The sequence below is a fragment of the Pan troglodytes genome, chromosome 12, assembly GCF_028858775.2.
Source record: "Pan troglodytes isolate AG18354 chromosome 12, NHGRI_mPanTro3-v2.0_pri, whole genome shotgun sequence".
Taxonomy (NCBI): Eukaryota; Metazoa; Chordata; class Mammalia; order Primates; family Hominidae; genus Pan; species Pan troglodytes.
The window spans coordinates 99,057,567-99,070,446 of NC_072410.2; the positions used below are offsets into that span (position 1 = coordinate 99,057,567).

A 12,880-nucleotide genomic window follows, 5' to 3' on the forward strand; every position below is an offset into this window, starting at 1 on the left:
CGGGTTCAAGTGATTCTCCTGTCTAAGCCTCCCGAGTAGGTGGGATTATAGGCGCCCACCACCACGCCCAGCTAATTTTTGTATTTTTAGTAGAGGTGGGGTTTCACCATGTTGGCCAGGCTGGTCTGGAACTCCTGACCTCAGGTGATCTACCTGCCTCTGCCTCCCAAAGTGCTGGTTGTAATCTAGTCATGAGCCACTGTGCCCGGCCAAGAGAAATATTTTCAAAGTGAGAAAGGTTTTTTTATTTTTGTTTATAGTTGTTCCTTATGGCTAATTTGTATATATATTCACAAACATTACTGGTTTAATGTTATTTAAGTAAAGGTAAGGAAACACTTAGGAAGCATTGTAGTGAACTATATATTGATGTTATAGGGTTTTTTTTTTTTTTTTTTTCCTGATTTTTTTCATGGCATCATTCTGAATCCTGCTTGGCCAACTTTGAATTCTAACTTCATCCTCTGGTCTCTTGTACGCTTCTTGGCTTTTACTACTTTTTTGTTTTGTGGGAAGGAGAGAGGTGTCACTTGGTAGTGAAAAACAATGAAAACTCACTATCATTTTGGTTGTATTTCACTTTCTCTAGTACACTAAGGCATCTCATCTTCTGAGTTTATACCTAAGAGCTTCTGGGTTAGAAGTCGAGCTTACTCTAGAGTGACCCCTCCTGGATAGGCAGTCTGCCAGGACGAGCCATGAAGTGCAGTCATGATAGCAGACACCCACCCTCTATCTGAACACTGGCCAGAGACCAGATGTCTTGGCTAATCTGTGATTATATGTGTCTTAAGTGCATATTTAAAATTATTTTACATTCATAAATATAACACTATCTTTGCTAACAAATTCGGCAAGAAGAAGCTGTTACATAATGTAAGAGGAATTTTTAAATAATTGGTAAAGGTTGGCAAACCAGGTTATAAGTGGGTACAAAAGCCCCAGGGAAGAGAGTGCATGAGTCAGGTGCTGAAACACTGGAAAGATTGAAAAAGATTCTCTTTTCTTCTGTTCTATATTCCTTTTTGGTTCTTCCTTTTTGCTTCACCTTTCTTGGCAGCTAGTCCTCCTATACTCAGAGGTATCTCTCTAAATCGATGTGTAATATAAGGGTTTAGTCTGTGGTAAGTTATTCTTGCATGTTTTCTCTTTTCCTCAGGCTCTAAAATGCTTAATATAAATTAAGTTTGGTATTTAGTAGTGTAACATGAACATGAAAGGCAGTCTTAAAGGGAATCTTAAATCACTTTTAAAGGGCTGTATGTATATGCGTGGTAAGGTGGGAGACCCTACTTGATATTGTTTATACTGTGGGGATCATGTTTCATTTTATGTCTATCCTTTAAAACATACATGCACAAGAATATACATGACAGAACTTTCTTTTCTCCTTCTGACGGATTCAGCTATTGATTAATATTATCAATTGGAGTGAAAAATGGCAGAGTTAGTGTCAACTATATTAAAAAGCAATGTTTTTCTTATTGTTTCTTAAGATTTAGTGTGCATAAGAATCACCTGAGTGTACTTATACAAATTTCTGATTTTCTGGCTCCACACCCATAGATTGTGATTCACTCAATTTGGAATGAGTCCCAGGAATCTGTACTTTGTAAAAATGCATCTCAGATATTACTATTCTAGGTTTTCAATAGCTCTCACTTTGAGCTATAGTACTTTAGCTGGTCACTAGACATTAGTCCAACATTTATTACTGAAACAAATGCGCGCGCGTGTGTGTATGTGTGTACACACATATGTTACTGAGCATTTCACAGTCTTTGAAGGCTTTGGAAGGAGAATGAGAACCCTTGGTATAGCCTGGAAGATTTATAGTTGCCCCCTTAAATTCACAAGTAATTACTGAGTCCTACAACAAGGCAGGAGATGTTAATATCGGTAGTAAAAGACCTTTGGTATTAACACTCTTAAAAAACAAAACAAAACTATGATTCTCTTTTTCTGACATCCTCAAATATAATTTTTGCCTCCTGTATATTTCTATTGTTGATTTAGAAAAAAGGGACTGATAAGCGTGCTATATTTTATCTTTTTAATTATTAGAGAGGTTTCATTCAATTAATACATTTATATATGGTCTGAAAAGCTTTGGAGTTTATGTACTGTGTGGTGTTGGGAATAATTTCAAAAGGTGAATAAGGTCTTTTCTTGGTGAAAATTTAAATGCATTTCTTTCCCCAGAAAGAAATTGTTATCTGGAATTTCACAGGGGAAATTCTTTTTGGTTGAATAGCATGAAAGTATTAATAATGTACTTACCTGTGTGTATACTTCGGTTGCTCTTGTGTTTGTGCTTATAGATTTCTGGATTTCTCTGTAGCAGTCTGTGTATATTTTGGATGCTTTTGTGTTTGCTCACATGGATATCTGACTTTTTCCATAGCAACACTTCTTAAATTTTTTTTTTTTTTTTTTTAGTTGTAGACAAGTTAAATTATCCTGACCTGGAGTGTGTCACATTTACTGAAATTCTTGAAGTCCTTAGGGAATGAAAATATTAGAAAAAGAATTTAAGTGATTTAATTTTCATAAAATGCTAATTTGTGTTACCACCATAGTTCAGAAACTAGTACAGGTGTGTTTTATAACAGGCTGATTTTATGTGCATGTAAAGAAATTTGTACCTTATTTATTGAATCCTGAATCTTTAGAATCCAGACAGTGCCTTCTTTTCACAAGAGATTCTCAATAAATCTTACATGAAGGGAATATAAATAGAGTAAAGGGATAAAAATGGAATAAAGCCACCAGCAATGCACAGATGTTATTTATTTTAATAATTTCTGATAGCATGGCACAAAGAATTAAACTTATTTATTAGTGCCTTTTAATTTTTATAAATATTGAGGATGTTTTAGCTCCCAACATTTTTCTTTTACCTGTGCTTTATAATTTTAATATATTTATAATACTATTAAGTGATTGAGACAAGTTCTGGAAGTTTCTTGATGATACAAAGTTGTTTCCCTCTTTTCTATATTGCCCTCTTTAGGCAGGTAAAAGTGATACTGGCTTTGAGCTTTCTGCTTCATTCACATTTGGGTTTAAAATTTTTCTAGTTTTCAATTTCTAAAGGAAATGGCTTGTTGTGGGACTATAAATTCTTAGTTTAAAAATACACTAGATTTTCATGGATGGAACATTTTAATTTCATGGCTAAAATGCTGACTTCAAAGTTTAGCTTTTGAGATGATTAGAACTCTTGTAAGTGCAAGAGTTATATCATGAGTGCTTCCTTGGATGGATACTTCTAACTTCAATGGCCTGATTTTTGCCTTTAATATCTTTAATATTTAGAGGAAGTAGTTTGTGATTTTTTTTTAAATAAAGAAAGTTAAAAAAAAATTAGTTATCTAAGGTCCTTATGATGTCTGTGGCAAGAAGGAGGTCAGAAGGAAATGGAGTATAATGTTGTAATAAAGAATCAAAATGAACAGTTCACATATGCTGGTATTTGTTCATTTTACTTGTGCAAGAGTGCTGGTCATGTCAGAGGTATTTTGAAACGGTTGGTTCAGTAATTTGGCCTACTGTCTTTTTTTTTTTCTATAACAGTTTTTCTGTTTTCTACTACACCTTGCACATCCACCAATCCAAGACACCCTATAGGTGAGTATTTTTCTAGTTCTCAAATGGCATCACTTGTTCCCAAGCCAGTTGCCGCTTCATTGAAACTAGGCTATATTTTTCTACTCTGAATTATCTGGTATTTGATTTCACAGAGTGTATTTTACTCCACACTTTAAAAGTTACCAGCAAACTGCTGAAGAGCTATTTTTATATTACAGAAAAAAATCATAATAGTATTAAACTTTTTTTTTCCTGTTGCTTATAAGAATTTTTAAATGCTATTCTCAAACTCTGTTCTTTTTGAATTTTTATTACAAAATGGGAATTAGAACAGACTGGTCATAAATCTAAAGAAAATATAAAAGTTTATTTTAATATTCTGAGATAACATAGAATAAGGAATTTAAAAGAAAGCTTGTTTTAATAGTGCTTTTTAGTTTTTGTAGAAATTAAGGATGGTTTTCCTCTAAAGACTTAGGAGAAAAATTACAAAAATATTTCATAGATGTTGGTATTTCATGTAGTTAGGTTAATTCTCAATTCATGTAATTATACACTCATAGATCAGAAAGGCGAAGCCTTTTTATTTTTCCATGTTCATCTTAGACTTGCCTGATTTTTTTCCCCAATAGGTTTTCAAATATAAATTTTTTTTTTAATCAAGAAGGACATTTTCCTAAAGGCTTTGGAAGTAAAAAGCTTCGAGATTTTTTTTTTAATTGGATCACTAGGATATCATGTTCAATTTGTTAATTTTGAGAAGATGAGATGAAAATAAGAAATTTTTTGGAAATGTGGACAAATTTCTAAATTTTTTAATGGGGTCAATACAACATCATGTTCAATTTGAGTTCAATATCATGTTAATTTTGAGACAATTGGAGGAAAAAAAGAAACAGAAAAAAACAAACCTCAACTCTTAGAGCTGGTGATGATTGTATGTAGTTCACCCTTGCAAATACAGTTAAGACACCTGTAGTTAACTTCTGACTCTGTCAAATTGTTATCACTTAACCTTCTGTTGCTTTGCTCATCCTCTTTGATCCTTGTTAATGGCTAGATGTTCTCAACACATGTTCCTGGAAAATCTAACCTAGAAGTACTAGAATGAAAGGCAAAATTTCATTTTTTTAAAGGCATGTTTTCCTATCTCTCTCATACCCTGGGCATGTATGTGGTAGCTTGCATGGCTGAATTAAGTGATTGGCTTTGTGAGGTTTCTTAGTAACCTATAGCTGGTTAGTCTTTCATATGATCACCTTTGTTTCCTTGCTGACTCTTTCTCGTTTTACCAGCACAGAGTGGGGAACTGGAAAGTGACAAAAGGAGTTGGTCACTGTCTTCCACGTAACCATGCCTGATTTGGGTGGCATGTAATTTTTTTTTTTTTTTAAATAAGTGCCTCAGTTGCCTTTGTGCTTCTGCATGGTTCTTTCCTTTTGCCAATATTTATGCTTGTTTTTCTCTTATGAATTTTCTACAAGAACTTTGGAAAAAAATAATCCTTGGATTTCCAAGATCCAGGATAGGAGGGTACGTGTTTGCAGAAAAGGTCAAAATTTGAGAGTCCTGAAGGAGTTGTACTGTACAACTGTTCTGGATTGGTGGATATGCAAATATTAAGGAAGGGAAGGAGCAAATATTACTTTTGATGTGAGTGATCATAACATCTACATTTTTTCCAATTATTATTTGAGCTTCTTTCATCTGGTTTATTATTGAATTGGCAGTACCTTTTATTTTACACAGAAGGTTGAAAGCTGTATAAAATACACTATTTAAAAAATGTATGCAAGTGGTAAGCTTACTCATTAAAGAAAAATAATACTTGATTCTTAGGATAGTTTCCGATAATCCCAATCATTTTAAATATTAAATTGTTTTCTTTTTTTTTTTTTTTTTTTGAGATGGAGTCTCACTGTCTCCCAGGCTGGAGTATAGTGGTGTGATCTCGGCTCACTGCAACCTCCACCTCCCGGGTTCAAGTGATTCTCCTGCCTCAGTCTCCTGAGTAGCTGGGACTACAGGCGTGTGCCACCACACCTGGCTAATTTTTGGATTTTTAGTAGAGGTGAAATTTCACCATGTTGGACAGGCTGGTCTTGAACTCCTGACCTCAAGTGATCTGCCTGTCTCAGCCTCCCAAAGTGCTGGGATTACAGGCGTGAGCCACCGTGCCCAGCTAAATTCTTATTTCTATATCTTGTATATTACATAGGCTAATTGAAATGTGTTTAAAAAAAGGGAAAATAAGTAGAGCATTTTAGGAATAGAATTCTCAAAATGGAAGAAAGATTTTTATAACTAAACTTGTTAAAGATAATGAGAAATGTCCTATTAACATGTCAGAATTTGTTGGTGGGATATTAAACTGTTGACTTAATAAGTAAGGGACATTAATTCAGCTTGGCAGCTTACTAATAGCCAACCTGGTCCCTATTGGTGTGTGTTGGCAGACCGTGATTGAAACTATGGTTAAGACTTTTTAACACCTGAGGAAAAATTCATTCTGTATTTTCTGACAATGGAAGTGTCTCAGAGCTCTTTGCTATCATTTGCTCTTTAGATAAGTTAGAATATTTTGTGACTATTTTATAAAATATTGAACTAAGATAATGGGAGGAGGTGAATGACTGTTTCAGCAAGTAGTTCATTAATTTTAAGCTCTAGGGTGGTACATCTTGGTTAAAATGATTATATATTGTATGATTTTAGTCAAGGTGCTCAAAAATGTAAACTATGTTGTTGTTCTTTTTGTAAAGTTTACTGATATCACATGAGTGCCATAGGTGTATGTTTATCTCTTTATTTGCAGCATATTTTACAGTGGTGTTTTGCTTTATTATCTTTACATGCTAGATAAGTGGAGCAATTTGATACCTTCCACTGTTAATATATACTGAATAGGAATAATTAAAGGGCAAAACATACTTTTTTTTTGATAGGGCAAAACATACTTTTTTTTTTTTTTTGGTGGGGCAAGGGTAGATTGAAGCTGTGTAAGGCTTGTGCATCATATCTTGAACTTAAATTTTGAGGCTGAAACTAATGACCATAATAGGCCTGACATATTTCATATATTTGGAGATTACTGGGTAGACTTTAGAATAATCAATTTGAGTTGTTTAATGTTGGTTTTTTTCCTTAATTAGATTTTTCGTGAAGCTCGAAGAACAGTACCTAGTATTGTTTACATGCCTCACATTGGGGATTGGTGGGAAGCTGTCAGTGAAACTGTGAGAGCAACTTTTCTGACATTGCTACAAGATATACCATCATTTTCACCTATATTTTTATTGTCTACCTCTGAAACCATGTACAGTGAACTGCCTGAAGAGGTAAGAACTGATTAAATATTTATCTTTCCTTATTATATTGTTCTAAAATAGTTGACTCTGTAAATTGGACACCTTTTAATTATTATAAAATTAATACTGCCAGGGTTTGTATCCTGGGTGTAACTGCCTATTAGCTGTATGATGTAGGTAAGTTATTTAAGTTTTAGTTTCTTTTTTGGTATAGTGGTATTCCACAGTGTTGTTATAAAGATTGAGATAATTTATGCTTAGAACAAAACCTGACTTATATATATACAGATTCAGCATCTCTAATTCAAAAATTCAAAACCTGAAACTTCTTTGAGTTCTGACATGAAGCCACTAGTGGAAAATTTGACACCTCACGTGATGGGTTGCAGTCAAAACTTTGTTTCTTGCACAAAATTATTAAAAACATTGTATAAAATTACCTTCAGGTTATGTGTATAAGGTTTTTATAAAACTTAAATGAATTTTGTTTAGACTTGGGTCCCATCCCCAAGATAATCTCGTTATATGTATATGCACATATTTTAAAATCTGAAAAGGTTTGAAATCTGAAACACATCTGGTCTCAGGCATTTTGGAAAAGGGATACTCAGCTTTCTAAGAAAATTGTGGCTGTATCACTATCAGTTATATCCTTTTCATCCTTATCATCTGTGAGGTCATTTGATGAGATTTGACCTTTCAGCCCTTTCATTGATAGCACCGTGTTAACTTGAATGTTATTACTAATACACGTATTTTTCAAATCTGAAGTCTAACTTTGAGTTCAGATCTAAGGTAAAATCATAGTTAATTCAGAAAAAAATAGTAGATCATCTTACTTGAGTGAAATTGATTTTTTAAAAATTGTTTTAATACCCCGAGCTTACTAGGTCTTGAAATAGTCTCCTTTAGAAATGCTTAGAAATATTTTCCCCAGGAGACAAAGTAGGAATGATGTTTATATAAAAGATTTACATGTTTTAAGTGCTATAATATAAATCTTGATTATGTAGAATTTTATGGTTAAAGTGTTTGTTTACTGAGTTCTTTTGTGTTTCAGCTTTCATTAGTTATCTTGCTAAAATAGATTTGTATACTTTACTGCTTTTTGTAAGGAAAATATATTAAATGTAGAGTAATTCATTTTTGATTATTCAATATCTGATAGTATAGGAAGATCACTAATCAAAATGTTTATCATAGAGGCTAATAAAGTTTAATAGAATGCTTTATGTAGCAAGAGTTAGAAAAACCAGGGTATTGACTTACTAGTCTTTTGATCTTAGATAAATACTTGAACGTATAATTGCTTCATTTTCATCTATAACGTGGATAATAACAGACAGGGTCATTGGTGTGAGACAGTATACGTGAATTTCTTTTGAAACCATGGAGCTATTAAATGTTTGGTATTAGTATTATAAAGTAGGAATGCAGCTGAAGTTGAAATTTAGAGGAATGGACTGAACCTGGATATAACCTAGGAGCCACTTTACAAGTTAGATCCTCCTTATCAGTTTTATTCTAATTTTATAAAAAGAAAGAGAAGAGTTAAAATGTGGGATAAATGAGGGTTCTAGTTGGGAATATATAGGGAATATTCCCTGAAAATTTCCCTCTATATTGTTTGAAAAATTTCTAAATAAAAGTTTGATGAGCCTAACTTCTTGATAAGCAGTTTTTATTTTACCTACTTGTGTTGCCCATATGCATATGTAATTTTACTGTTGGTTTAGTATTTTAAAGCTAACATTATATCATGTACATTTCCAATGTTATACTGTTGTCATAACTTTTAATGGATTCAGAAAGCCCACTGACTAGTAACCTTTTTCAGTATTTATTTACCAATACCCATAATTACTATCTAAAAGATTAGAAATTTGCCAGCATTGAATTCTGAAATTTCAGCTCCTTTCCCTCTCGCTTTTGTCTTTATAAGTAGTTTTTAAAGCTATCGTGGATATCGTATTTGTGGGCTGAAGATTATGGGAATTCTCTTTTGATTATATAACATGTTTTATACTAATAGTTTGTAGGAAATTCTCCTCTGTTCCTAAGTCTTAACATTTTATTTTATTTGTTTACTTACTTTTGTAGAGACGAAGTCTCATTATGTTTCCCAGGCTGGTCTTGACTCCTGGTCTCAAGCGATCCTCCTGCCTCAGCCTCCCAAAATGCTGGGATTATAGGTGTGAGCCACCATGTCCAGCTAAGCCTTACAATTTAATTTCAGGTCTACCATTAGAATGCTTGCTTTCTTTTTTCTTTTTTCTTTTTTTTTTTTTTTGAGATGGAGTCTCACTCAGCCACCCAGGCTGGAGTGTAGTGGCGTGATCTTGGCTCACTGCAACCACCATCTCCCAGGTTCAAGTGATTCTCCCGTCTCAGCCTCCCGAGTAGCTGGGATTACAGACACCTGCCATCATGCCCAGCTAATTTTTGTATTTTAGTAGAGATGGGGTTTCACCATGTTGGCCAGGCTGGTCTTGAACTCCTGACCTCAGGTGATCTCCCACCTCGGCCTCCCAAAGTGCTAGGATTACAGGGGTGAGCCACTGTGCCTAGCCTGCTTGCTTTCTTTAGGTCACAAACTAAGATAGTAATCTCTAATATTTAGCACATATTGATAAATATTTGGTGAATGAATGAGTAGCACAGAGAGTTGTAGACCAAGTAGCTGTAGGTTAGCAAGTTGCCAGATCTATGGAAGAAATGAAGTAGAGAGTGGGCAGTACAAAACCAATTCTCAGAGGAAAAAATGGCCTATTACTACAGTTGTACTACTGTACTCCAGCCTGGGCAACAGAGTGAGGCCCTGTCTCAAAAATAAAAGAGAAAATTTAATGTCATGAAAATATGTTTAAATGTATTGTTTTAAAAAATGCAGGTAATAAATCAATGTGTATGGTGTTTATAAAGATATAACTGGAAGGATATACACAGAAATGTTAATAGTAATTATCTGTGGATATAAAAGTTATAGTCATTTTAGTTTTTTATTGTCTTTATTTTCTATATCTTCCATAATAAATAACTATCATTATAATCAGAAAATAAACCTCATTATTCACAGAGGAAGGAGAAAGGAAGTTTCCCTGCTCTATTTTTAAAATAGAAGAAAACCCCAAAATAATTAGTCCTTCCATGATTAGTGTCTTATTAGTGGGACAAAATGACAAGTTCATCTTTTAGAACTTCTTTGACATTCTCTTGTGTCTCTTTGTATATATCCCTCTCTTGTAGTTCAATAGTCCCCACGATAAGTTTGTACTTGTGCATTGGGATACTGGGGAAAACATTAGCATTTCTGTTCATTTTTATTTTTCATATTAAATATTTCATGCATATATGGTTTATAATAAAACTATAAACCATATATGCATGAAATATACTGTACTATTAAATATACTATTTTGGTAATAGTATATTTAATAGTAGTATAGCAAAACAGTATATTTAATAGTACAGTATATTTCGTGTGTATATGGTTTATAATATATTATTTCCAAATAGTATATTAGCAAAATAGTATATTTAAATAAATATGCATATAGTAATGAGAATATTTTCAGATTTTTTACTGATGAGGTGTTTGATCAAAAAAGTTTGGAAATCATTGCACCAGACCAGCTGTTATCAAAGTGTGGTCCAAGGACCCCTGAGGAGCCCCCAAGACTTTTTCAGGGGATTATCAAGTTTCATTTCCAACTACATATCTGCTGAGTCTGGGTTTTCATTATATACTTCAGTCAAACAACATATTGTAACAGATTGAATACAGAAGCAGAAATGAGAATCCAGTGGTCTTCCATTAAGCCAGACACAAAAGAGAATTGAAAACATTTAAAACAGTGCTGGCTGGATGTGGTGGCCCATGCCTGTAATCCCAGCACTTTGAAAGGCTGAGGCAAGCGGATCACTTGAGCCTAGGAGTACGAGACCAGCCTAGGCAACATGGCATAACACCATCTCTACAAACAATACAAAAATTAGCTGGGTATGATGGCGCGTGCCTGTAGTCCCAGCTATTCAGGAGGCTGAGGTGGGAGGATCGCTTAAGCCTGGGAGGTGGATGCAGTGAGCCAAGATCGTGTCACTGCACTCCAGCCTGGGTGACAGAGTGAGATGCTGTCTCAAAAAAAAAGATAAAACAGTGCCACTTTTCTCACTAAATTTTGTTTTATGTGTTTTATGTTCTTTCTATATTTTGGAAAAATATATTTTTCAAAAGAATATATGTTTTATTCTTTTAATGTTAGTGTTAATATCTAATGAGTTTATTTAAAATCTGTAAATATTGATGCATATAGCTCACATACATAAAAGCTTTTTTGGGGTCCTGAGACCAAAAAGTTTGTGCACCTCTGGTCTCTAGACCACTAGCACTTTCAGATGTTACTGGCCATCATTTCTCCCATTCCTAGCACAGTGCTAACACATTGGAATTACTCTGTAAAAGTTTGCTGCATGAAAAAAGGAACTAACAGTTGAATCATCACGTAGGATTTAAGTAACCCTTGCCCAGCCTCACTCGCTTTCTGCATAATTCTTTCTTTTAAAATATTTTTTCTTTAAATTTTTGACCACTTGAGAACCATGCAGAATTGTAGTGTAAGTAAATTTACTTTTATAAACCCTTTCTGAAGATACTTGGAGAATTTTATTTGAGATATATGGGAATTGCAAGGTATTTATGGAGAATTAGAGAAGAGAGTTAATTTAAGGTTGAGCACAGAAAAAAGACTCTTAAGGGAGGAAGCAAATAAAGTAGAGATATTTGTAGGAAGGAATGTAAACCTTGGCCAGAATTGTATTTCTGTTTCTGAAGACATTCACAGTATCTGCTTTGTTATTAAATTATTATGAGCAGGTTTAAGATTATATAATTCAGTATATTGGAAATGAATTTTAAAGAAATATTCCTCAGCTATGCTGATGAAAGTAAGATTACATATAGCATTTTGTCATCTTAAATGTTTCATGTCATTGTCTCTCTAGGTTTATGGTAGGACCTGGGAGGGGAAAATCAGTAACTTCAATTAGAAAAATCAAGTAAGGGCATTGAAAACTCAGATTAATGATCATAAGATACAAGGGAACTGTTTTAATATTAATATTTTGGTAATAAAACAATTACGTGATTCTTAAAATTTAAGAGGAAGGAAATCTTCTCAAGTTTTTTTTTTTTTTTTTTTTTTTTTTTTTTTTTTTTTTGAGACAGAGTCTCTCCCTATTGCCCAGGCTGGAGTACAGTGGCACAATCTCGGCTCACTGCAAGCTCTGCCTCCCGGGTTCACGCCATTCTTCTGCCTAAGCCTCCTGGAGTAGCTGGGACTAAAGGCGCCCGCCACCACGCCCAGCTAATTTTTTGTATTTTTAGTAGAGAAGGGATTTCACTGTGTTAGCCAGGATGGTCTTGATCTCCTGACCTCGTGATCCGCCCACCTCAGCCTCCCAAAGTGTTGGGATTATAGGTGTGAGCCACCGTGCCCGGCCACAAGTTTTTTTTCCCTAAGTGAAATAGGATAGTAGGTAAACATAGTTACTATTTTGAGATATGTAAACTATTTCTATTTTTATTTAATGGGTTGATATCCTATTTTGTTTTGAGCAAAGCAAATTTTATTTATGAAAGCTTTCTTAGGTTTATTTCTGACCTCTTTTTCACACCTTTTGTTATTGAGATCTTAAGTTCTTTTTTTTTTTTTTTTTAGATCTTAAGTTCTTAACCATTAATTTTTCTTATTACAAAGGTTGCAGGAACCCTACCTTCAAAACTGGGGACTAACAATTCTAAGGAATGTGTTAATAAATTCGATAAAACAAAAAGATTGGCCAGGTGCCATAGCTCATGCCTGTAATCCCAGCACTTTGGGAGGCTGAGGCGGGTGGATCACGAGGTCAGGAGATCGAGACCATCCTGGCCAACGTAGTGAAACCCCGTCTCTACTAAAAATACAGAAATTAGGCTGGGCATG

At 34.1% G+C, this 12,880-nt stretch overlaps 1 protein-coding gene across 5 annotated transcripts in view; it reads left to right on the forward strand.

Moving 5' to 3' along the window:
• ATAD2B (ATPase family AAA domain containing 2B) overlaps positions 1-12,880 on the forward strand; it is a 177,829-nt gene that overhangs the window by 121,408 nt on the left and 43,541 nt on the right. For all 5 annotated transcript variants that reach the window (XM_525707.7, XM_063790083.1, XM_009442106.5 and 2 more), the window contains one exon: positions 6,744-6,929. In XM_525707.7, coding sequence (XP_525707.2) covers positions 6,744-6,929 — 186 coding nt within the window. The remainder of the gene's footprint in view (positions 1-6,743; positions 6,930-12,880) is intronic.